Source organism: Daphnia pulex, chromosome 10 (assembly GCF_021134715.1).
Source record: "Daphnia pulex isolate KAP4 chromosome 10, ASM2113471v1".
NCBI lineage: Eukaryota > Metazoa > Arthropoda > Branchiopoda > Diplostraca > Daphniidae > Daphnia > Daphnia pulex.
This window is the reverse complement of record NC_060026.1, coordinates 8,763,786-8,789,927: the sequence shown is the minus strand read 5'-3', so window position 1 is coordinate 8,789,927 and position 26,142 is coordinate 8,763,786. Positions and strand designations below refer to the sequence as shown.

The window sequence follows — 26,142 nt, the reverse complement described above, 5'->3', positions numbered from 1 at the left end:
ATAAAAAGAACTATTTATCTACGACGCAGACAGCCGAAGCACGCAGATAATACGCTTTGGGATTATGTAAATTTTATACAAACGTTTCAGATTTTATAGTTACGGACTATGAATAATAATAATAATTATTATTATTATATATTGTATTTATAAATCGCTTTTTCCAATTGGTTATGCTCAAAAGCGCTGAATGGAGGCAGGGATTACAATATTAGTCGTGGTAGGCAAGTTTAAATAGATGGGTCTTCAGTCAGGCATGGACGTTCTCGATTGAGGGAGACATTTTTAGATCGATGGGGAGGCTGTTCCAAATCCGGGGCGCTGCGTAAGTGAAACTACGAGACCCATACGCCCCCAGTAGCTTCACCGGAACCTCCAAATCACGTGAGATCTCACTATAATTCCTGAGGCGACGATTAACAGACCTTGGGGATACAAGTTTACATAGATACGATGGGGCAGTACCATTGACACACTGATAAGCCAAGACAGTAATTTTGTGCATCACACGCTGACGAATCGGGAGCCAATGAAGACTTTTCCGCTTGCTCGTAATGTGCTCACGCTTCCTAGTCTAAGTTAGGACAGCTGCATTCCGCTCTAGTTGTAATTTGTCAAGAAGGTAATCCGGAAGGCCATAGAGCAGGGAGTTACCGAAGTCAAGATGGGGGGTGACGAGGGCAGAAACAAGCTGGTTACAGGCGGCTGCGTCCAGAAATTTTCGAATCCGCGAAATGCGATAGTACGCATTTCCGCAAGCGGTGTTCACCTGGCGCTCCATGTTCAAATGGGAGTCGACAATCACGCCCAAGTTTTTCACAAACGGAGAGGGAGTGATCGGCTCGTCACAGATGTCCAGAGGTGACGGTACCGGTTTGGATTTTCTGGAGCGGACAGAGGAAGCAATGAGTATGTCCGTCTTACCGGCGTTCAGCTGGACTTTGTTTCTTATCATCCATGAGTTTGTGGAATTAACACAGTCAGACAGGCAGGAAAAAGCGGCACGCTGAGTAGAACCATCGGCCAAGATACGAAATATTTTGTAAAATTGGGTGTCATCCGTAGAGTAATGGCGCAGCACCTCAAACAGGGAGAGAATGTCGTCAAGTGGGCTGAGATACATAGTGAATAAAACTGGGTCAAGAACTGATCCTTGTGGGACGCCAAATAGTAAAGACGACGGTGTTGAAGACTCCCCGAAGATGCAGACTGACTGCCTCCAATTAGAGGGGTAAGAGCGAAACCAGTCAAAAACCACACCTTTGAGCCCAAAACGGCACTCTAGGCAGCTCAGTAGCGCAGAATGGTCAATGGTGTCAAAAGCTGCACTTAAATCCAAAAGCACCAATGCTGCACCATCCGCTTCGTCAACAGCCAGCAGAAGATCGTTCATAACTCGCATATTCATAACTCGAATAGCCTGTGTGCAACATTTAACAGCACAGAAATATTTGCTACCAATATAGTATAGAAAGAAAGTTTTAAAACATTTGCTTAATCTATCACAAAATGAAACCCAGCGAGAGACTTGACAACCCCTTTCGGTAGTTTTTCTCCCTCCGCTACCTATCAGTTTTCCATTTAAAGGATTTTCCTTTTTCACTGGTAGTTCCTTGATAGCCCCCTTTTCTAAATTTTTGATAGGAAACTATAATTATCACTGGATAGTTTCCTAAGTAAGTTACCTGAATTCCCGACAACGAAGTCTGGGCAAAACTGTGTTGGGGCAGTAAAAATGTATGAATTCAGTCCCCAATTAATGGAGGGTTAGATTTTTTCACCAAAATTAATTTCACAATGTTTTTTCAATGTATGACGCTCATTATTGCTTCACAAGGATTGATTTAGGACCCTACTGAGAAGGCGACGCAAGCACATTTGCATCGAACTAATAGGTAAAAATCTGGAAAGTGGAGCGATTAGGCTATCTTCGGCATGCAAGTTGACATTCTCCGACGTAGGCATACCTCTTTTTTATGACCAGGTTTTAAAATAACAAGTTTAATTTTTAAGACATTACGTGACGAAGAAAAATTTCGAAACTGCCATAGGATGATGCTTTACCCTGAACAAACAATATTATATTGCTTAAACTATGAAGTTTTTAGTTAAAATTTTTTTTAGAAAACTGCTGTATTTAACAACGAGTCCACGACTCAACCAGGCCAGATTTTTGGGTTTTCATTTTTCGTAAATCGCGACTAGGAGTCTGAGCCAGTTGCGATGTAAACCATTCGAAGCTAAATTTATCGAAAAATCGAATGGCGCAATCAACGATTTCGCAGCTTTTATAGTTTTTAAGATATTTTTAAAAAACTAACATGGGGTAGCCAAAAATCGTGAAATTTTTCGGGTTTAATACAGCAGTTTTCTGCCGTACAGAACCATTTTTAAAAAATAGAATTTTCCCTCGCGTTCCTGGCGGATGACAGCCGAAGCATACGAGTTCTCTGCACCTCGGGCAGACTATTTCTGCCTTTCACCGTAAGCAAGTTGGCTTGTGGAAAATTGTCATTGCTGAGAATAACTGAATTTTTGAATTAGCTCAAATTACTTATGGATATTTAAAATTAATCAGGAGCATTATATAAAAACCACCCTAAAAAAATAAATCTTTGTTATTATGATTTATTTTATCAAAATCGAGGTTTCAATCAACCCCCGTATCGGCTGTTCTCCCATTAGAATTACAGCGAAAGCCAACTAGCCCCGTTGTAGGGGCATGTTGCGTCCTTTTTTTTTCTTTTATAACTTTAATAACGCTGGAATTGTAACTAATCAGATTTTCAAAAAATAAAAAAAAAAACTGTTACTAGTTCACGTCCAATTTTTTTCACAATTTCAGCGAACTGGCAACTTCGGACGTTAGCCAACTCTATAGAGTTAGTAAGTTAGTAACAGTTTTTTCATGGCGACTTATGGAGTTTTGCCGGTGTCAGTATTAGTTTTATGTTTCCCATTTCAGTCGTCTCCAGTTCCCGTTCATAATTGAATAACTTCATTCCTTAGTTATCAGGTAATCTTTTAATTTTTATTTCCCCTCGATAGTAATTGTAGTTTATTTATTATTCACACAGCTTCATTTTCGATTAAATAATACAAAATGAAAGAACAGGTTATTTTTGTGTTTAATAATTTTAAAGGATTTGTCATCATTCTGGCAAGTTACTTCTTTTTTTATGACTTCACTGGACATTGTAGTTTATTTGTTATTAATTTTTAAGTAAGAGGGATGTGTTAATTTTAGGCATGTTGTCCCTAATCGAGATTTTCGATCTTTTCCAGACCTGGCAACTCAGCATCCTTGGGTCGTCTATCCGGATTCCGGTGCCTTCACTTACTATCAGTAGAGCCATCTGCTTGTCACTCTGCTGACTTTCTATTGCTCGCACAAAAAAGACAACCGCATTCGATTGGCATTATAAATTATATTGGTCCATTCAGGAAATATAAAAAAGAATTGAATAGATTACAGATGACAATTTCCTGTTATTGCCTTGCCAATGAATGTTTCGGAAAATGTGGTCAAACACAAATAGCTGGGTGGATTATATTGGACAATTGATTTCAAATATAAGGAGGCATATGTAGTCTTTTGCTTGAGTCCTTTGTTCCGTTGGCAGATATCTTCTTTTGAGTATTGAACATCACAAAAGGGTCTGCGAATCTGCGATACAAAATTACTATAGCACTTACTCAATTTCCGTTGAAGGAATATAACAAATTTCACAAGGAATGTTTCACTTTGCCAATTACACCATAACCACAATTCTGAACAGAGAAACGTCAATCGAAACCCACAATTTTTGTATTCCTCATCTCATTATTTTGCAGAAGTCAATCTCTTTATTCCTCTAGAGTGTAATGAGTATATGTAAGAAAGAAATCAACAACTGGCAATCTTTTTTTTTAATAAAATTAATCTGTAAGATTGCCCTTCGCTTGGGGGACGGCTGCGGCTCTCTCCTGGTCGAGTCCATTTAATCCGGATACATTGTCGAAAATAGCACAGCTAAGAAGATAATATTTTACACGCCAAAATTACCATCACGTCATCCACCGTACGGAATTTCCATAATGAGCCATAATTTAATAAATAAGATTGGAAATAATTTTGATAGATTGGAGCTTATTTGAAGCCCAGTCCGATTATTCTAAAAACGGCGATAAATAAAGAAAAGAAAAAAAAAACAGTTCGATGTACAAAGACAATGGAGCATGAGCTATTAGGACGAAGACGGGATGCAGATGCCCATGAACGTCCGTGCGCACTTGTTGGTGGTTACGCAAACTTCGCCGCTCCTTTTCATGGCTTGAGCAAAATTCCACGTCTGTTTGACGTCAGCGGCGCCAGTCGAGCGCCAAGAGGCGAAATCTTCAAAAGTGCAAGTGTCCAATTCTTCGCTGATTTCTTCTTCAAACAGACTGCGGGGCAATAGAACAAAACAATGGCCGTTTAATTAGACAACTCAACCCGAAATGCGTGGACACGTGTAAAGGTCAGCATTGGAATGAGATGGACAGACAGGGACAGACGTCAACCACTGATCTAACGGCTTATAAGCCGATACCATTGCTACATATCCGAATCAACAGCGGGAGTTGGTCGATTAAGTGCCGCAGGCAATGGCATACAGTAACCTTACCAGTCTATATATAGCAATGCAGCAGACATAAAAGCTCTATAAAGTCTATACGCCCATGTTTCCCTTTTTACCTTTTTTTGGGAATAAGCTCCACTTTGCCACCGATGGCGCACAATCCCGTGACGTAAACGTCTTCCAGGGGGAGGACGGGAGTCACCTGAGCGGCCGCCAATAAACGCGGCACTGCCGGCCTGCCCATCAGGTAAGCTCCGCCAAGCATGAAACGAGGAAATTCCTTGAGAGGCCACGATTTTTTCGTGGTTTTGTGTTTCTCATCTGCGACGAAAGGAGAATAACAAAAGAAGATGAGAACATGTTGTATAAGATTGTTGTCTCTCCTGGGCTCAGCACAACAACAACATTCAATTTCAGATAGATTATAACATATATACATCTGTGCCGGCCGCATTGTATCGGATTGTATTGCGAATCATTTCCGATTAACCCGCGGAGCACACTCGGCTGGCCCGCTAAGTAATTGGCCTAGATATCTAATTCGTCATCGTCTACTATGTATACAACTCACCTGTCGTGGTAAACGGGTTCATGCTGTCGATCAAGCTGCCCGTAATGGTGGGCCTAGCCTTTCCTTTCTCCATGGCCTTGAGCATCGTCGCTGCGCTGACGTAGACGTCATCATCGATCTTGAGGATTTGCTCAATCTCCGGACAGTGGCGGTCGATCCAGACCAGGCCGGCCAGCGTCTTGAAGACGCTCTTCTCGATTGGCTCCTGCACGTTGGTCTGGATCAAGTCCCGGTGAGTCCTGCCTTCCTCCTCGACGGCCCGCTGCAGAGTGACGTTGGCCGTTTGGCCGACAACGAAGACGACGTCCACTTTGCCGCCGACCAGCTGATGCAAATCTCTGATCCACGTCTCTCGCGCCGCCTGCCGCTCCTCGGTGTTGGCCGCCGAGGAGACGGCCATGATCAGGTAGGTGGCGTTGGATCGGCACGTGTCCACGTCTTCCATCGTGAAATGAAATCCAATGTCGACGACGACTTTGCTGGACGGGATGGAATAAGGCGACGACATCTTTGATTTGAGGGCCGGCAGCTTCCGGCTGGTCAACTTGACGTAATTGCGATAAATCGTGTTTGATTGGTCGACGGAAACTGCCGGCTGGGCAGCGGCGGCGGCCCCGGCCCCGGCGCTATTAAGCAGCGCCGACATCAGCTGGCCGTTGGAGAGGAATTGGCTCAACAAGTTGAGTCCGCCAGCATTATTAGTGTCACCAGAAGCGGATGAGGATGGTTGCTGTAATTGTTGTTGGATGGACATCATTTTAGTGGCAAGACCGAGAATAACCCTCGGATCCAGCTTTTGGCTGGCCACAGCTCCTTTAAGTAGGCCCAAGGCTGTTTTGGCCATTTGAGGATCAAATCCGGCTTTGGACAGTTTGGAACTCAACATCATTTGTGATGCCATTTCCAGCATGCGCATGTCGGGGCTGCTGCTGGCCGCCCCCTTGCTGGCCAACAGCGACGACGGATCGGCCAGCCCGTTGGTCAGCATCTGTAAGCCCATTTGGGCTAGATTAGCGTATTGGGATTTGGATTGATCGTCGACATCGTTAGCAACAGGCGATGATGTCGATTCTTTAACATTGGCGTCCAGCACAAGGCCCTTATTCACCTCTTTGGGATCCTGTTGCGTCGATTTGGGCTGGACGGCCCGCTGGCTATTCTTGATGTTGTTGAAAGCGTTGGCCAGGAGATTCAATCCGAGTTTGGCCATGGGATCGTTGGGGTCGTTGGATAACTTTTTGGCTGCCATGGCCATCAAATCCATGGCCGGTTTCTTGTTGGTCATGAGGTGATCGAGCGCCTTTTTGGCCGCGTCTCCCATGGCGGCCTTGGCTTTGATGATGGCCGGGTTGAGGAATTCTTCGCCCGCCCGTTCCACCTCTTGACCCACTGATCGTGACCTTTGGCCAAGGTCAATGTCTGAGAGAACAGCGGCGGCCGCGGCGGCCCCGCTGTCCATTAGCGAAATGTCGCCGTGCGGATGTGACGGCTGCTGGTGCGGATGCAACTGTTGCTGCGCTAACGGCTGCTGCTGCTGGTGGCGCTCATCCTGTTGCTCCAGTGACGAAACGGGACTGTTGCTGCTGCCGCCGCCGCCAGTGCCAGTGCCAGTGCCGGTATTGGCCGTCACCACCACTTGACTGTGCAGGCCGTTGAGGTAAAAGGAGAAGAGGAAGAGCTGCATAAGGGCCAGTGTGATGACCAAGCCGACGACCCGATTGCGGAAGACGCTGCTGAAACAGTAATGCGCATTGCAGCGATACATGACTTCACCGAAAGGCATTCTCAACTGCTGGGCCAACGTCCGTCTCAACGAACGTGACCGGTATTTCGTCTGTAGTTCTCTCACTTTTGCTCCGTCTCCTCTCGCTGTTGTGTGTGCCCGTTTTTCTTCTTCTTCTTTCTTCTTCTTCTTTCCTCTTTCTTCTTCTTTGAGATGACGATTGGCTTTTCTTTTTCTCTGGCTGAGCAACAGCAGCAGCCTGGTTTCTTTTAGATATATCCGTTGAAAGATGGATAAGAGTTGGGCGGCGATATTAAGTGCAGCAGCGGGCAACACTCACACACAAACCCACAAGAGGAGCCGACTTAAGACACACAACCCGGGCTGTGATGTTGGCCTGTTTTCTTCCCCACGAAAAGAAAATGAGAGAAATAAAAAAATAAAAAAAACCGGACACACGAGAGAGAGAGAAAGCGGATCAGCAATATAGTGCAAAAGGATCGATATCGATCGGAACTGCCAATGTCGTGCTAGTAAAAAGAAAAAGGGTTTAATCGCGGAAAACACAAAGAGTCGAGCGCAGGCGAGTCACTGGCTGGTCGTCAGTCCACTTGGAGCTGGTCAACACACACCAACACACGAGCCAGGCCAGCCAGAATAAGTGACTGTGTGTTATATAGCCACACACACACACACACACACTGCCCACCTCTCAAGAGCGTCAGCTCAGAAATGTTTGCAATTCTTTTTCTCTGGCACAAGACGACAACGATGGCCAAATAAATAAACTAAAGGAAAAAACAAAACAAAAAAAGCCGCACACTCCAACACACGACGAACGTCAAAACGAAATCAACACCCACACACACACACATAGACGTCTATAGGGGGGTTTGTTAGGGCTAGAGTTCACTGGAGCCAGCGACGAGCTGTTGTTGTTGAGTTCCTCGTCCACAAACGAATAGAAAAATACAATTGGGGAAAAAATCGAGAAAGATACAGCAAGGGGCCGTGCATAGAAACTCAGGAGTGAGGAAATGCACCAAGAAAAAGAAGAAAAAAAATACTCCGTTTCAAGCGTAAAATCTTGCGACTCGAACCACCTGTTGAAGGCGCACTCAAAGACTCTTTTGCTTTTAAAAAAATAAATTCACTCGGCAGCTAATACACACACTCAAATTGTGCCTTATAAACTGACGCCGAGCACCGAGTCCGGCCTCTGTATACGTGGAGCCCTAAATATACAATACAGTTGTTTCTTCACAAAAGTCGAGAAGAAACAAAAACAACAATGTCTATTTTTCTCGCAGTCGGGAAGTGGGCGCAAAGTTGGTGTACGTATTTATTGGGACTTTGAATGAGCAGCAGCAGTCGCCTTATTGCCCAGCACTGCCCACTCAGGCCAGCAGCAGCAGCAGTGCCCCTGCGGAGAGAAAAAGGAAAAAAAAAAGGAGCCGCTTCCCATCGGACTTGGCGCGCGGAGCCATTTTGGCCCTGGTCAATGCCCGCTCGACAAACCACCAGACCAAGAATCCAGCAGCAGCAGCAGCAAGCGGATAGAGTAGCTATCTTATGGCTGCCTTGTATACATGTACACACACACATAGTACGTAGAAGGAGGAAGAAGAAGGGGGGAAAAGACAACGGTGCAAAGGCAGAAAGGTGAGAGCAAGAGGAGAGAAGGAATAAAAAGGGGGCGCAAAAGGAAATGCGAAGAAAATGACGGAATGGGTAGATAAGAGGGAGGAGCCGCCAGGTAGGCAATCTAAGGTATATCCAATGGCGAACAAGGCGGAAGAAAAAGGGTCGCCAAGAACCCAACAGTTTTGGTGCTGACGTACACCTGGAAAAAACAAAAATGAAATGACTGGAAAAAGAAGAAGAAGAAGAAAATTCAGGGAGAGGCAGGTAAAAAAAGAAAAAGAAGAAGAATGAACCGTTATTCGACTACCTGTTTGTGAAGGCCAGATTGTTGGCCAGCCAGAAGATATCCATTGAGTTGGCCATCAGCTGGCATTATATTGTTCACGTATACTACACACACACACACCACCGCGGGCCTTGTACCGTTAATTCCGTCGCCGCCTTGGCTCGGCCAGCAGCCTGGCATAATCCATCGCGCCATAACATTTTCCCTTCCAACATTTGAACAGTGACATCAGCACATATCCGACCTGACTTGATGGGCGACCGGTCTCACGATTCACGCATACACCTTTGAAAAAGTGACATCTTTTATCGTTCGCTGTCAATTCTTTATCGTCGTGTTTATAACACAGAAATCTGTCGAAAGAAACAAATTTGTTCTTGAGCGCGAAACCGAGTGACTTTTTGAATGGCACTGCGGTGATAATATCATAGCGTAAATTAGTAGAAAAGTCCACTATGTAGGTAGCAATTGGACAAATGATTTCTCTATGTTAATTACAAATTTACCTATGAGAAATAAAACACTACCTAGCCCTCAGTGGTTGCCTACTCAACAGAAAATAAACAGCCATAATACAAACACTCTGTTGCAGCTTGCAGGTTACATCGTCAATATTGTGAAAGGAGAAAAAGTCCTAAGAATATACCGTTATACTGGTTATATGGAAATCTGAATTGTAATGGTCTTAAATGCTTCACTGTTCTGGTGTGATAACAGTAATGGAAACATACCTTGTATCGACACATTTGTATACCAATATGGGCTTCATACATGTGATATAGGCTTTTTACAACATGAGGATCTCGAGTATGGAAAGTGACTGGGCGCTAATAGTCAATTTATTACAATGACTGACAGGATGCATCTAGAATTTGAAAAAAAAATAAGTTGATGGTAGGGCTATAAACATTTTAAAAAACTAGGTCGAGATAAACCTACATGACATGCAAAGCTCAATTTCATACTTGAAATCACGAAATAAAGGCAACCAGTAAAAGGAAGTCCATCATATAGAATCATAAAATATACACCTAGGAAAAAAAACAGTGTAAATTAGTAGAAAAATCTAAAGATACAACATGCAAAAGTCACTTATCCGAATTCCAAGTTGTCCAAGTCACATTTCTCTGCATTGACAGCATCAAAAACAATGACAAACGACAGCCGCCTACGACATTTGTAAACAAACCAGAGTTAATGGCTCTGAACAAACACAACAAAAAATTATAAAATGAACAAAAACACCAACAGATTTGAAAATCTGCTCAGACACTTAGTTTTATACGGAAAATTTAATAAAAAATAAATTAAAACGAACAATAGCCCTGTTAACACGGGATAATTCTGCCCAATTTTGCAGCCAATCACAAACCGGCGGGAACCACAAAAATTTGAATTTCGACCGAATTAATAAATATATAAAATGAACAAAAACACCAACAGATTTGAAAATTTTCTCAAACACGTAGTTTAATACGGCGAATTGAATAAAAAATAAATGAAAATGAAAAGTTCCCTTTTAACACGCGATAATTCTGCCTAATTTGCAGCCAATCACAGAACGGATGGAAACCCCAGGGACACAATAAACATTTTGGGGCCCATAACCAAGCCTTCAATCTTTCCCAAGGAAGTGAGCAAAGTAGGAGACAATAATAAGGAGTAGTGCAGTACTGTGAGAGCCTTTGTAAGAATCTATACGTCATATGTTCGTATATCATCGTTATTGTCCCCCGCTCCCGCGATTGTAATCGAGATGATTCGTCATTATGCAGGGCATTATCTGACATATTCATGACGTCGAATGGCATGGCGATTACGCGATCGGTCCGAGCGTGCCTTTGTATTCCTCTTCTTCTTCTCTTTCAATTGCATTGAAAATCCTTCATCCCAGCGCTCTTTTGCTGGATGTGCTGCCACTATCACGGACCTTGTGAAACATTCGAATATTCGCTAAACCGCATCGTCTCTCTCTCACTGTAAAGACTCTTTTGGTTATTCCTTTCTTCTTCTTCTCTCCTTGGCTGTGTTTTCTCTCTCTCCCTTTCTCTTCTCTCCACATCTCTCTCTCTCTCTCTTTTGTGTACATCTATCCTTTCTCTCTCTTGTCCTTTTAAAGGAAACTCATCCCTGCTGTTGTTGCTGTTGCTATATATTCCCGACGTGCAGCAGCAGCCACCGCCACCGCCGCCGCCACCGCTGAAGACGCCCAACAAAAATCAATAACTCTCTCTGATTGAGTTTACGAGTCGAGCAGTCTGTAATTGATGGATAGTTGGATTTCTTGAAATTATTCTCCTAACGGGGGCAACACACACACTGGGGGGTTCGTCGGTCATTTGTCAGGTGTTCTCTTTGCTAATCAATAATCAGCAGGCGACGCTTTTTCTATTTTCCTCTCTTTTGAAACCCGTTCAAAACACGACGACGACGGAGGAAAAGAAAGAGAAAGAAAAGAAGAAGGAAAAAATCAGCCCTTTTTCCTCTCATTATTTCCCGGCCGCTGATTGCTGATACGATTCAGCTGTGAACTAGCGCAGCGTTCTCCGAATCTATAATAGACGTCTCTTATGTCACACCGCCATCACGACGACTGCTGCTGCCTCCTCCTCCTCCTCCTCCCGTTTTCTATATATCATCAGAGCTACACCGGCAGCAGAGAACGACTAATGATTTGTTTGTCGAATATTTGCCCACCTCTTTTGGACTGTCAAACGCATCATTCGCTGCGCGCGGGGGGCATCAATGAAAGACACGACGATGGGCAAATCGAGGGAGAAATATCAGCCATAAATAGAGAAACGACAGCAGAATCTCCACTCAAGATGGCCGTTTATAACGTCCGTCCTTCATTTTGGGCAGGAGAAATAGAGGTGTACGTCACCAGACGGCCCACAATGCCCTGCCCGATAAACGATTCCAGTCGTCCAATAGACAAGACGAGTCTAAACGACAATTTCATTAAGAAAAAGGCGCTCGACATTGGAAGAGAAAAAAAAGGAAAGAATAAAAGTTCCTGCGGAGCGGTTACGTTAGAGGTACACATCTCGTCACCGGTTGTTGCAGAGATACCGGGTATGTTGTTATAGCGACAGGATATACCTAGAGCACATCATATATGTTTAGATGTATAAATATATACGAGACTCTTATGGCTGTGCGCAATATGTTGCTGCCGTATCTGAGCGGCTTGATGCACCAGCCAAACGAGAGACTTTCGGTGCTGTAGTAGTAGAGACGCGGCTGCGTCGTAAAACCTGCGCAATCGTTCCATCTTCTCGTGAGTTGGCGTCAAGATCCTACCACCTCCCCTCCTCATTCCCCCACTATAGGCTCTCTTATCCTCACCCCCCATGTTCTCTCTTATAGATGGCGGCCGACACCCCGACGCCCGTCCGCCCGCCCGTCACCTTTTCCTATACTATCCCCCCCCCCATCGTACGTCTCCTATAGACTGACGGCAACCTGATGATCGCTCTACCAGTCATTCGTTACCCACTCTCGTTGCGCCGTGGATGGCCTCTTCCGATAGTGCTTCCATTACACCAGCATCAGGTAAGACTCAAAACACGGCGCCATTCCTTGCTCTTGAAACCCAATAGCACAAACAACAAAGACGACCAGTATAGTAGATATATTACACGTTTCGACTTTGCGTCTCACACATCTCTCGACAAAAGTTGCCGTATGATGTAAGTTATCAAACTTTTGACAAGCGACACTTAGTCATACCATTATGTGAGCTGCTGCTCTGTCAGTTGTCCATTGGAGTACTAGGACCTGATTTTTATTCACTCGCGGGCTTTGTGGCTTCCAAAAGGGAGATTGATGTCGCAATTTCCCCCCGTCATGGAATTAATGGATCTCTCTTTTATTTGCTGCTATAGACGAAAATAGAAAGTTGCGCCATTTATTGATACCTGCTGCTGTGCTGACGGCAGTCTAGAGCTTACAGACTTTTTTTTAAGTAGTATAGAGCTATAAGGTCTTAAGAGTTGTTGTTTTCTTTCTGGGTGGTCTAATCTTTTGTTTAGGGATGAACATTTGAGGTTATCAGCAAGTCTATTAAAAGAGTCTTAACTGGTTGGCGCCTATAGATTTTTTTAAAGAGAGATTTCCTTAGCCTTTTGGAGACTGTCTGCGCTTTAGAACCATTTAACTTTTTTCCTAGGTAAATGTGACTAATAAGAGTGGATTTGATCACACCTTTTGTTTTATTGCTGATGGCCCACCCCACATGATGGCAGAGGCCATTAGAGTCCTAAAGCAGAGTCAGAGTCAGACCTATAGTCGCCCATAATTCAACCGGTAAGATGGCCCGTAAAGTGACGGGTAGTAGCCGCTATCGATTATTATTGGTGAGTTTATATGGGGACCACACAACAAAGAGAGAGTATGGTGGCGCTATAGCCTCTCCTTTCCATGCCCTTTATGGCTTTTGCCTATTAGGACGACTTGATCCTCATTTGTTTCTCTGGCCGGACTGCTGTTGCTCTTTTGGCAGCAGACGCCGATTTTCCTGGCCGGCCGGACCTGCGGGGGTTCATCGCAAAATCTATTGTTCCGCCGGACTACTGCATATGTATATATATACATTCTCGTTTCCCTGATTGTAAGCCTTTGTGCAACTATTATAACCGCGACATGCCCGCGAATCGCAATCTAATCTGATAACGCCGAGACTGCGTGACCACTCTGTTATACACGCACTCGGCGTGACCAGCAGGAGCACGTCGCAGAAGACGAGCAACAAGAGGGGCCAGGGGCCTTGTTATTGTGTGTATTAGACCTACCCATTTATATTGTGAGACTCTCTCGCATGGTGATGGATGGTGTTGCGCCCCGTAAATATACAATGGGCCACCATAGCACAGACTAGAATATAGAAGTTCCCAGCGTAGAAATTGTTCGGGAGAAATCATGTTTCATTGAACGACATTGACAGTTTAATATTTCAAAGCCTTGACATATTTGTATATACATCTCTCGAGTCTCGTCGGCAAAAGCTTCTTCTACAGTACGTGCACACCTATACTTTGGGCGCAAGTTGGGCGAAGAAAATCTGTTGCAATTTTCATGGACGACAAAGTAGACAACAGAGTCATTTTTCTCCTAGCTGCTAGCTCTTCACTATAATCATTTCAGTTTTTTCTTTTGCTTTTTTGCTTTGGCAGTTTCTCCTGCTGCGAGAAGAACAAAAGAAAAAAGGAGAGACGGCCCAATTTTTGTTTGTCTTTTTTCCAGGACTTTTCTTGAGATTCCGTTCCGTCTCGGTCGTCTCCATAACCATTTTAATAAGGGGATAACCTAAACCGGTAGTAGTACAGACGGGAAAAAAGGAAGGCGACGCAATTTACCGATACTATGACGACCCCCCACGTTCCGCGTGCATAGTTCAATTTAGCCCGCCGAAAAATTGTTAAAAAGATTACACGTTCGCCCAGCTTTTTTTTTCCGGGCCGAGAGGAATTGAGGTTAAACATTCGTTCTATATTTTTGTTCTCCAAGGTTAAGTGAAAGAAAAGATAATTTGTTTGAGAAAAAAAAGACGCTTCTTCTTCTTTCTTCCATGTCTCTTTTGTTTTCAGACGCACACACAGTTGAAAACATTTTCTTTAGTAATAACAAAAAAATGTTTCGCGTGCGCAAATGTTTATTCTTTCCCTTTTTTTTAAAGGTATATATTTTTCTTTTGAAAAAAAGTAACATATCGAATTTTTGTCAATAACAGACATCTAGCTAGTACAATGCGATCGGGAAACGCAGCAGGTCTTCCACAGAACGCCCAAACTACAGCTATACAGCCTACACGAATTCACACAAAGATTCGTCGTGGGGTGAGGGGTTCTGGTTGTATATATGTATTGTAGGCTGCTATATACGCGATCTATTATAGACATCAAACATCAGCAGTTGTATAGACCTTTCAATTCTAGTCTTCCCTGTACAGACTCTATAGTGCCTAGTAATAAGCCTCTCTTTTGGCCTATATACGGACTGCAGAGAGTATTAGAGTATAGTATCGGTATAGGTCTCGTGTCATATAAGGTAGTATACCTATGCCACATGCTCGAGCGGGTCTTCCAGTTGACTGCTGATTTATTACCTCGACGTCGATAAACCTCTCATGTATCAGTTCCATCATTGGCAACGTTCCTTTACCTAGAAGTAGACTATATATACGGACAATAATAATCGGCCCCCTGCATTTCAGCAAGGAAAGGTATTGCACACACTGTCGTATGGACATAAACAGCGCTCTGCAAAACGACCTCGATAATTTCTGATCAATTCCCACCGTCGGTGCGTTTGTAATGACAATATTCATAGTGTTCCTGAAAAACCCCTATACTTACTATGTATATATGTACACTGCGTCTTGAAGCACACCATTAAACACCGACGGTTGGCAGACCTGTGTGTGCGTATGTTGAACGCATTAATAGTTTAACTTGAGGTTTTTTTTTAGACTTTTTTTCCTGCTTGGTCACGCTCAGTGCAGATAGACATATACAGCAATATCAACATGTGGTTTACCGCTGCATTATTTCATGTTTGTTGGTTTAAGAGTTAATTTGATGGAAGTTCCTCATTCATCTACATTTAAAAATGAATTGATTATTTCGTATAATACCCAAGAAAGAAATGAGATTTTCCGTATAACTGTAAAGATGAGCCTCTGTCTAACGAACTTATCCCCATATAAAACTAGAAAAAACGAAATGTTTGGTAGGCCATAATTCCTTGGTTTCGGTTGCTATTGTCTGTCTGTGCTGCTGGGGTGCTGTAATAATCGTGAAATCAAAGTCAGTCACGGTAACCTGGCAACTCCATCTGAATTTAAGATTGTCGCATGCTAATTATTATACACAGACTACAAGAGAAAGCGGCGAGAGTGAAGGAGCAGCCGCAGGAGCAAGTGTTGAAAGAAGCGGAAGCGAATCGGAAAAAGGCGAGAAGAAGCGGAAGGACCAAGGGGCGTGAGCAACCCAAAAAAAGTAGGCTGGATGCTGATGATGGACGTCTACTACGCCGTCTGTCGGTTCTGCTGCTGCTGTCCCGACAACAGCGACCACGAGCGCCAGCAAGACTGGCGCCAGCAGAAGAAGGATATCGAGTACATTCTGCATCAACAAGATATCAACGCCTCATCCGCCCAACAATCCGGCGGCCAAAACCTTTCGGCGTCTCTTCATCCGAACAGCGTCGGTACCCCCACACACAGTGCCAAGTATGTACCGTATTGCCTATTTAACCCAGTAATATGTGCTCGATTCTGATAAGGTACTATATACACAGCAGAGCTCAGCATCAGCTATATGCTTAGCTATATATTATAAAAACGCGCTATTAACAGTCGTTAAGCATTCTTTGTTGTTGCAACTCGTAGCGGGAGACACACACACGCATGTCTCTCTCTCTAGACTGTATATACGCGCGTTCGATATCGATTATGATAAATGTTTGACTTTATGGAATCACTCGGTGAGCGTCGACTGCTGCACATTTTCGTTGCCACGTTGAAACAGTTTTTTTTTTTCTTTTTCTACTTATTTGCCTTTTATTGACTTGAAGCAATTATAATCTGCTGACTTGGAAGAGCAGACGGAGTCAAAGATCACTTGCGAATTCATCTTAAATCAATTATTACAAACAATCAAGCGCCAAAATTTCTAGTCGAGGTAGCACTCGAATTGTGTTTCATTAATCTGCAATTTTTCTTGTATGGTCTTATGGGTGAATCAAAAGCACGTTTACACAGAAGATGTACATTTTTGCTCATTTAAATATGAATGCGAAAAATATAGCTACTATAGAGTATTAAAATATAGCTACTATTAAAAATATAGCTACTAGAGGAGTACGTCTTAGACTTGATTTCAAAAACATTTTAAAAGTTAATTGATCGTCATAATCTTTTGATGCAATAGCCGGTAGCTTTCGGCACCCTTTATGCAATTACTGTTAAATCAATTTTGGATATCCCATAACGCTGGGCGATATTATACGCTTGGATGGCGGATGTATGCCAACTAGCAATCTCCTGATGCTATGACGCGAGTGATGAAAGGAAATGATACTAATCTCATCCACTGACTACCATATATTTATAGCCTTTTACTATACTAGACTTGACTCGTTCCATTCTTGTCTGGGTCGTACAGCTGCAAGCAACAAGCGGCCAATAAAATTCAGTCGGCGTGTCGGCAACATGTATATTTTATTGAAATATATTTCGAAATGGTCAATTGAAGGTCGTCAGAAGGAGCAACGGCCGGCGGAGCCAACAACGCCACAGCCAGTGCCAACGGCGGAGGCCAGCACGGCGAAGAAGAAAGTCACCTTCTGAAAGAAGTCCGCAGCAGCAGTCTCAAAACGGAAATGTACCGCCAAATTTGGCAGAGACGAGTCCTGTGGTTCGGCCAGACATTACCTTCGTTCGAAAGTCGCAGCACCATCGAATTCTGGAGCGGATGGACAAACCGCCCGTCCGGCCAACATCAGCAATCAGCTCCCGGCGCCAATGGCACTAGCCATTCGGCCACCACTCCACCTACGAGCTCCACGACCAGGCGCAAAAAGTACCAGTAAGCCTTTTACATTTAGAATATAAGAAAAAAAAATACATTATATACTGTAGATATCCCTTTTACTTTTTTGTCTTCATGATATGAAATTGATTTTTTGTTAAATGTCATAATGTGAAAGGTCGTTGAACTTTATGAAAGGTTATTCATAATGTACTTGTTATTGATTGATGGCGACAGCTTGACGCCAGAAGTGTCTATAGAGAGTCTCCAGCCGGAGTTGTACGCCCAGACGTCGGTCGAGTCGATGGAAGGCGTGTCAATGGACGCCGGGCTCTGCGGCTACGGCGACGTCGACCTCCATTTTGACGGACCCATCGAAGCGACGCCCTTAGGACAGATCCACTTCTCGCTCATTTACGACGATCACAAGAAAATCCTCCTGGTCAAAATCGTCGAAGCTTGCCATTTGCCGCTGCCCAAGCCGGCCGTCGTCGCCGCCGCTGTCGTCGCCGCCCTTCCCGCAAGCGACGCCAGCCAGCAGCAAGAGCAGCAGCAACCGGCCCAGTTGGCGCAGGACTCGTCCTTCACTCCGAGTCGGCACCGCAAGGATCCGCCTCATTCCAACCCGTAAGTTTGAATCATATCATCAGCACTGTGCAAAGTCACATATGGCGTACCAGATTATTTGGTATCAAGTGTCGATGTCGGATGGTCGGATCGATTCCGCTCGTTTTGCGCTTTGATTTGATTCATTGAACTCGAGACTGCGTTAATGCCCTCTGCATTCCATCCCATATAACTTTTCACAGCGGATAGATGCTGCTATATATCGATCGAATAATTCATTCCTAGAGACCAGTCAGTACCATGCAGTATGCACCATCAGCTCTACATGTGTACCGTACACAGTGTATACACATTTAGAATAGTCATGCTGTGAATGGTATATTAGTCTAGAGTTAATTTCACTCATGAATTTCTTCGAGAGTGAGAGAGCGAGTTCCTTGGAATCAGCAGCACTCCGATTATGTGAATACCGGATGATAACCCTTGCATCAAATGATTCAACTGGTAGAGGTGAATTGATTCGGCGCTCTAATCTAAAACGGTTTAGATGTTACATCTCGAGCCGTGCAGCTTTTTTTGATAGCCGACAACCAAGTGTGTCACTATATTGCGAGGCGTTTGGACGTTATTTCGCTCACAAGTAGACGTGCCATTATTCTTGGCATAATCGTAGAGAAGGTGACAAAGAATATGCGGAATTACCGTGACATTAAGTCAGTATTACATGACGAGAGACTTGACAAGAATACGGAAGGATTCACAAGAAATCGCTGAGCACGTTAATATATATATAATATCAGTGTATAAAGCTCTATAATACGCCGTCATGCAATAAGTCTAGTCTCGGGCTATATAGTTACATCCTACTACTCATACGGCTATTATGTGTGGCCTCTCCTATTTAGACAATAGAAAGATCGATGTCGGCGGGACCTTATGCAGTCGCTTCTAGCCACTTATATAGCCCTGCGTCACGTCACATTAACCAATTATACTAACCCGTGCATTATTGATCATCATGTGATGTAGCAGAAGAGGTTTACATCCACGGCTGGATACTATATTAGCCTATATAGGTATAGGCTATAGCAGCAGCCGATTTCCAATGCCATCGCGAAATTTATGACGCTGATGCTGTCTATTAAGTCTTGGAAGTTTCCCCGGAATGATGGAGATTGGAAGGAGATGATCTGTCTGCCTGGCTGTCTATAATATACCATTGCCCGGAGCACGGCGAAACTACGCACTCGTCGCTCACTTGCGTTGGAAACTTTGAAACTTTCGGAAGGGTTTCAAAAGGATATGTACTGATGTTGAAGCTCATCAGCAGCCGCCGTCTAAAGCGTTAGTCCTGCTCAACGTTGATGAGCTCTTTCTTGTGCGCCATATTCTCATGACGACTAAACAGCAGTGAAAATATCTATGGGGGGTCTTTGAGTGAGAGTTTGTTCAACGCACCTTGAAGTGCTATATACCTGGAAAGTATCTGCGTAGATATGTACGTACATACAGCGGTGATGTGGCGACATACTGATGAGAAACTTGTGCGTCTCACACGGCCGCTGAGCCGCCGTTGCATCACCTTTAATGGCGCCCTACATTTCCGTTTTCATGCCGAGCTGCTGGAGAGGATTCCCTTTCAATCAAGTTATTTGACACAAGGTAAACAGCGTTGCAAGGCGCGCCTGAGACGCATCTAGAATACACATTATAGACACACAGACAGCTAGCTAGATCCTATACGTACTAGACAGACGCATCATGAAATTCATAACGCGCGACCAGCATCAGCAATCCGCCCTCGACGGCAATGGCGTATACTGATTCAAAAGGTAGATATCTCTATCTATTCCGGCACGGAGCTTATATCTAGTGGACAGTATATCTATACCGCCGGCAGCTATCGCTAGCTCATCTAGACTCCTTTTCGTCGTTCTCATTTCGAGTCGTTTCTCCTATAAGGAAAGCGTCGCGACTTGGGTGAACTCATTATGTGCTCGGCGTTCATATCTGTTCTCATATTGAAGCAAATATTTGGGTCGAAATATCCACCATATAGTCTCACTCGACCTCTGTGTCTGTCTACACTCTCCGGTGCGCTTAAAAAATTCTGAATCCCGCCCCTCCGGGATCCGTAGTGATTCCGGACGGAATGTTTCCGAAAATTTCTCTGCGCTTGATTCGGTTGATTGAACAAGCGCCACCAATCCATCGACAGCGTCTAATATCCTGTATGCATAGCCTTAGAGCTGATCTTTGGCCCAGCGCAGACAAAAGCGGCGCGTTTTGTTTGCCGACGACGGATCGGAAACTATACACAACAGCAGCACACAAAAGAGTTGTAGAGACGATTCATATTCTTATAAAGATGGGTCGTAGAAGAGATGAACCTGATGATAAAAAAGAAAAGACAGCAGCAGCAGCAGGCCAGCAGCAGACCTTGTTGTGTATACGTTGTAATCCGGCAGGGGGTTTTTATTTTGTCCTTTTGAAAATAATCGCATTGTTTGGGAAGCGATTTAGCTCCAACCCTGGCGCGCATCTTCTAGACCATTGCGAGCTGCTTCTGTCGGTTGCGGACCGGTCGATATTTCGCCCAAGCTGAGACTCTACTGCTGCTCCTGCCACAGCGCACAAACTCAGCGTTGGCCAAAGCAGTTGGCATTTACAAAAGACAATGCACATACGAATGGCTGTGTGTCCATGCCTCATTTCTCCCCTCGTCTATTCTCCCTCCCCCCATCTCTTCCGCCGTCTTTATATGTACAACAAATAATAGGAGAACTATAACTCGGGCAATTCTCTCTCCTCTTGTCTTTGTATTATTCTCATCTGGCCCATGCTGCAGCACCTGTACCTTCTTCCCTATATTACATGCCCATGGTCGTTTTCTAATTAGTATAAGTCATCATAATTTGATTATGATTCCGCTTTCGTACTTCCTTCCCCCCGCCCATTTACTTCCCTTTGTTTCTCGGTTTTCCCATTAGTTTTCTTCACTGATATTTCTTCGGTCTCTACACCCCACCATTCCCAGTTATTCATATTTATCCAACCCCTTTTGTTCCGTATAGACTGATAACGTGCTGCTCGAATTTCAGATCGGATACAGTATATCTATATCGAGCTGAAAGACCATTACGAAACTGCAAAAAGGCATTCGTGGGCGATCCGTGGGCAGAGCACAGATCTATGCAGCAGATTGATGCCCTTAAGGTCAACCAACTATACATTTCCCTTTTTTGAACAGAGTGTCAGCCCAAGGGGGTTTGGCAACGAAAGTCATCTTAACGCAAATAAATCCTGCTCCGGTTTTTTCAATGGGAATAACATGAAGTTATTCACTACAAAAAAAGCCAAAAACTAGACAATCGCTCCAGTTTATTTGAGCTGCCAACCGCTTGTATTTTGTGCCGCAATTATTTCAAGATGATGACTTCAACATTTTGTTTACTAGATAATGTGGGCAGTTGGGTGAACGTAGCAAAACCGCAGCCAACAAAGGACATGATAGTAGAGAAAAAAGAAAAATAGACGCTGGTCGCCTCTATGGCTCTATCGCAAATTGGCGCTTTATTCCGGATAGCTCGATTTATTTTTTTCCTTTTTTCGCCAGATACGTTCGTGTGTATTTGTTACCGGATCAACGTGATGGCCGCCAGACACCGGTGCAACGCAAAACCCAAAATCCGGTCTTCAATCACGGTTTCACCTACGAGCTGGCCCACCGAGAAGTGCTGAAGCGAACGCTGATGCTCAAAGTTCAGGATCTGAATCGATCGACCCACCGGCATCACGTCATCGGCCAAGTCCTCCTTCCACTCTCCGATCTCAATCTTATCAAAGGAGTTCACATCTGGAAAAGGATCCGACCCACCGATCAAGTAAGCCTTTATAAACAATATCGTCCGCTCCGGCGTCCAGCAGCACTCAATTCCAGGTAAAGAGAGAGAGAGAGTGTATTGCTTTGCCTGTAATCTTTATATAGCGGCATATATAGTAAACAACTTAATTCAAATAAATAATATCCGCTGGCTGGGCTGGTCCGGAAATATCCCGAAAACTCGAAAAAAAAAGATGTTATCATTTTTCTAATTGGATTTCAAAACGGGGACTTATTTGTTGATGGTTTTATTACTTTTCCATTGTAGCATCCTTTTGCGTATGTTAGAAAAGCCACGTCCCGTCACATATTTTCTATGATATAATGGATCGTCGTCTATACAGTTATATACTAACATTGCGTAAGGAATTGGAATGGAAGAAAAATCACACGATTACGTCGGTCAGTCTACAAACGGAATTGAGGTTTTATTCTCTTTTGGGTTTTCTTTTTTTGGGTTTTGAACGATTCGTCTGAAATGTCGGACCATTTCGATCGCTGCGTGTGCAACCGTTATATGACGTCTGAATAGGGCGCTGTGTCAGACAACCAGCAGTCCTAGCTGTACCGTTTGTTTGTGCGTTTCGAATGCTGACGACAGCAAACGGAAACGGCATGGGGTTCTCGATAATAGGCATAGGCTGCTGGGCTACTTTTTATGATGTACACATATAGATGAATGCTGGTTGTACGTATATATTCCCAGCGATACATGATTGCGCATCGGAAAATAACGAGCCAATTAAAATTTATTACAATATTGTAGTAATGATCAATTGGAGCGAAGAACTCTTTGGCACAGACTATGTACGTACACAATTTGATCCTGGACCAAGTTTTGTGTCAATTACACCCAAACAAGCTTCTTCATATATCTGTAGCCTACTTTAACAATCCGTTTCCGGTCTGAAGATATGGCAGAATCGAAATTTTACGATATTAATGATGAGCTTAACAGAGTAGCTACTCCCCCCACAGCCTATCAACGTAACTTTAATCTTCATCACCGGCCGAAAGTTGTGTCTGACTTGAAGCACCAAGAAGTTTTCGATTTATTGCAGATTTATGTAGTTCAGAGACTAGATAATAAGCAAAAAGTGGCGACAAAGTAAAGTGATATCGGGCCAGCATATTTCCGTTATTTGTGCACTAATCTCTTTTCTTTGCTGTGAAAATGGATTACTACAGTGTACCGTTTGAATCTATTTATTTATGCATCGTATACAGGATTCGCATTCTCCCGAATTAGGAGAGATTCTTGTCTCACTGACGTACCTCCCCTCTGCCCGAAGACTCAACTTGGACCTTCTCCGAGGGAAACAACTTTTACAAACCAATTTCGGAGGCTCCGGTAAGTTAGTTGTTGGTTACATTGTCCACTATGATATATGGGCTCTATAACAATTAGTATAGTTGCGCAGAAAGCACCAACAATGGTAGATGTAAGATATCGCTTCAAACTCTGCAAGTAGTCTGCAACAATGTGCTTCCTCAAGGCTATATACTACGTAGCTGGCATATATCTAACTCTTATAATATCGATCAAGGACTTAACATTTACCAGCACTTTGAGGCTGATGACGACAAAGTTCAACTGAGTACCCCGGCAGGACGTCTTCAGTGTTGCGTACAAGTGCCCTTTTCTGAGTATATACGTCCGTACATCCCAAGCCCTTTATACATGGACCCAATGATTCTTTACAATGTTTGTCGAATCATTTCGGTCTCTTCCCTGGAATCAAATCTCATAGGAATATATAAGTTGACGTAAAGAATCCACACGCAGGTGGAGGCATGAAATCTTGAGATGGTATATCAAGCAATCATAAGCACTGATTTGATTATTTCCTTCCGGCTGTGGGCTATCTCCGACTTAAAATTCTTTTAAAGCTGAAATATTCTTAAAAGCCGTTTCGACCTGCAAGTTCTAAATCACTGCATACTGTCCCCTCTAATTCAATGCCTCTCGCACAAGTTTCACCTTTATCAAATAGCTTAACGGCTATTGAATTAATATAAGAAGAGTAGAAGGGCGATATAGCTATCGGTTTTTGGAAGATCCGCTTATACCATTCCACCCAAAATGCTTGAACGAGCAGACTGAAAATTTTTGACAAGAATGTTTGATTCTTCACTCGTCCGCGCCCATCGATTACTTAGTTTATACGCCTACCTACTTATTACGGTTTCATGGCCTCTTCGTTCAGTGTTATACTAGCAAACTTTATCCAGTGAGAATTAATTGATTCGTCGAAAGAGTGTCCCCACAAACCAAATACATCGACCGTACGTATTTGTTTACCTAAATTGTTTTGATACTTTTAGAATCCGACGAAATATTATTTAAAAAATCGATACCTGCCTACTCAAGCCATTATTTTATTATTGAAGTTACACAATTTATAGTTTCATTTCTGAGAAATCAAGGAACTTTCAGCGGCACATTCTATTACTAAAATTGTATTGTTATTATTCAACACTGAACTTACCTATTCGCATTTATCCGCAAATTAAATTTGGAACGCCAGATTTTTTTGGTGGAAAGTAATCACATATCAATCGAAAAAAAAAAAAAAAACTAATGAAATTAGCTAACAAAAAATGGATCGAGGCATTTCTCGATAATTAAATACACACACAATAGGTTTGTTCAACATTTTTTCGATCTATACACATCTCAATTTCTAAACATGAAAAGATTTTTCTTCCTCTTTCCTGAAAATTTCAGAGCAGAATATTATACGTCAGTTGGAGAACTGAATTAGGCCTAGCTTTCTGATTCGCTAGTCCTATTTTCTATAGACCAGCACCAGCCTATATCCCAATTGTTAAACATAATATTAACTAAAGAACTTGTTGAGTTGACATGCAACTCTTCGAATAACCCACTATTCACTATTCGTCTTTCTGCTTGTTGCTACATTGTCATGTGTCCGTATTTATAAGACAATCTTCGACCTTTTGACTCCTATTTTTTTCAATTTCACCAGTGCCGTATGTCAGGGTCTCTCTCGTGGTGGCTGGCAAGCATATCAAGACGAAAAAATCATCTCGCAAGAGAAACACCATCGATCCTGTCTGGGGCGAAACAATCAGGTACATGCATTTATTTTTCATGATGCATTTAATACGATTTTTTAAATATTGGTTTGTTGGCCATACCCCATGAAAAGTTTCAATGTTGCGGCAGCCGAGTTGCCTGAATCTAGCTTGGTAGTCAGCGTTTGGGATTTCAATGGTGGAATTGCAAAGGATGATTTCATCGGGAGGATCGTCCTATCGGCCAAAGAGCCATCAGGTATTAGTTGCATTCAATCATCTCCGCAGAGACTAGCGCGAGCTGTGGCGCAGCTCGTTCAATTTGCGCTCTGCTTATATTCCTTTTGATATATTCTCTATCTTGCCTTGCCTTCGTCTTCTTCTTCTTCTCTTCCCAGAACTCCCTCAGAGCCTCATATACCGCTACTCTGTCCCTTAATACTGATACAATCTTTCTTTTCAACTCATTGGCTTGGTCGCTACTCTGCTGCGTTATCCCCGGCAACTCGGACGCTCTCTCTCCCTCACACACGCACGCACACCTACACAAATCAATACGTCTTATATAGGCGAAGAAGAGATGAGTCACTGGAATTGCATCTTGAGCGACGACCGGAGTTCGACTGCATATTGGCACACGCTCCGTTCGCGAGAAGAATGCGATCAGGTTCGTTTGTATTTGGTTCACGCGAACCGTTTCGCTCTTTTCAGTCATCTTGTGTTGCAGCTATTTCTCTCTCCACCGGCTTGAATTGATTTGATTTTCTCCTTGGCTATATTTTAGATTTCTCCGGCGTCGGTGACCGTTTGCTGAAACACCTTGCAAGAACGAAATTAATAAATGAATAAGAAGAAGACAAATTTGCAAAACAAAATAATGACTCGAAAGAAATAAAATAAAAGTCGTCGCTGATGTGCTGGCTTTTCGGCGCGCCAAATATAAATGCGCAGCAGTGATTCGCTGTTATTACGTCGGTTCAAAAAAACTCCCTCTGGTCCATACCAGTCCTTCCCTGTTTCCTTGATATATATATAAATATATATATTACAGTATGATCTAATAATATACATCCTTTTCTATGATTTCGTAATAAGTGGTTCCAAATCGTTCTGATTACGCGTTTATGTTATGAGTTGTCAGTATATATATATTATCCGTATCGTCATATGTTACTATATCGGTGATCTCTGTAATAACACATACAAAATGTAGATTATATGCGTTATATAAAGCAAGACCATGATTACAATAAGAAAATATTATTCAACGCTCAAGGATTTCCCTATTTTTGTGTGA

General features: G+C 43.2%; 2 protein-coding genes and 1 long non-coding RNA gene across 4 annotated transcripts; 2 read left to right on the top strand and 1 right to left on the bottom strand.

Annotated features, from left to right (window-relative positions):
- Positions 1 to 2,895: 2,895 nt before the first annotated feature.
- LOC124206011 lies at positions 2,896 to 4,180 on the top strand. The gene is made up of 2 exons (XR_006879533.1): positions 2,896 to 3,016; positions 3,286 to 4,180. It is a non-coding gene; the product is annotated as an uncharacterized LOC124206011 (long non-coding RNA).
- On the bottom strand, positions 3,414 to 9,212 carry LOC124206010. The gene is made up of 4 exons (XM_046603620.1): positions 8,847 to 9,212; positions 5,173 to 8,738; positions 4,718 to 4,922; positions 3,414 to 4,425 (listed from the first exon to the last, which is right to left on the bottom strand). The coding sequence occupies exons 2-4, from the start codon at positions 6,953 to 6,955 to the stop codon at positions 4,227 to 4,229; spliced, it is 2,187 nt and encodes a 728-aa protein (XP_046459576.1). The 5' UTR covers positions 6,956 to 8,738; positions 8,847 to 9,212; the 3' UTR covers positions 3,414 to 4,226.
- Positions 9,213 to 12,240: 3,028 nt separating this feature from the next.
- Positions 12,241 to 26,120, top strand: LOC124206006 (synaptotagmin-17-like). 2 transcript variants are annotated; one of them, XM_046603617.1, is made up of 10 exons: positions 12,241 to 12,380; positions 15,699 to 16,056; positions 17,081 to 17,407; positions 17,594 to 17,983; positions 21,540 to 21,807; positions 23,034 to 23,157; positions 24,797 to 24,902; positions 24,980 to 25,104; positions 25,415 to 25,512; positions 25,630 to 26,120. In XM_046603617.1, the coding sequence occupies exons 2-10, from the start codon at positions 15,833 to 15,835 to the stop codon at positions 25,657 to 25,659; spliced, it is 1,692 nt and encodes a 563-aa protein (XP_046459573.1). In that variant the 5' UTR covers positions 12,241 to 12,380; positions 15,699 to 15,832; the 3' UTR covers positions 25,660 to 26,120. The 2 variants fall into 2 exon arrangements, with proteins under 2 accessions (XP_046459573.1, XP_046459572.1); XM_046603616.1 differs by having other exon boundaries at positions 17,081 to 17,413.
- Positions 26,121 to 26,142: the final 22 nt, after the last annotated feature.

Bases quoted from the DNA above. Each gene is read 5' to 3' on its own strand.
- LOC124206010 (XM_046603620.1), bottom strand. From the start codon at position 6,955: ATGCCTTTCGGTGAAGTCATGTATCGCTGCAATGCGCATTACTGTTTC. The intron at 4,923-5,172 runs GTGAGTTGTATA...CTTTCGTCGCAG, and splicing joins GAACCCGTTTACCACGACAG to ATGAGAAACACAAAACCACG. The intron at 4,426-4,717 runs GTAAAAAGGGAA...ATTGCCCCGCAG, and splicing joins GAGCTTATTCCCAAAAAAAG to TCTGTTTGAAGAAGAAATCA.
- LOC124206006 (XM_046603616.1), top strand. From the start codon at position 15,833: ATGCTGATGATGGACGTCTACTACGCCGTCTGTCGGTTCTGCTGCTGC. The intron at 21,808-23,033 runs GTAAGCCTTTAT...CATCGTATACAG, and splicing joins GGATCCGACCCACCGATCAA to GATTCGCATTCTCCCGAATT. The intron at 25,513-25,629 runs GTTCGTTTGTAT...GCTATATTTTAG, and splicing joins CGCGAGAAGAATGCGATCAG to ATTTCTCCGGCGTCGGTGAC.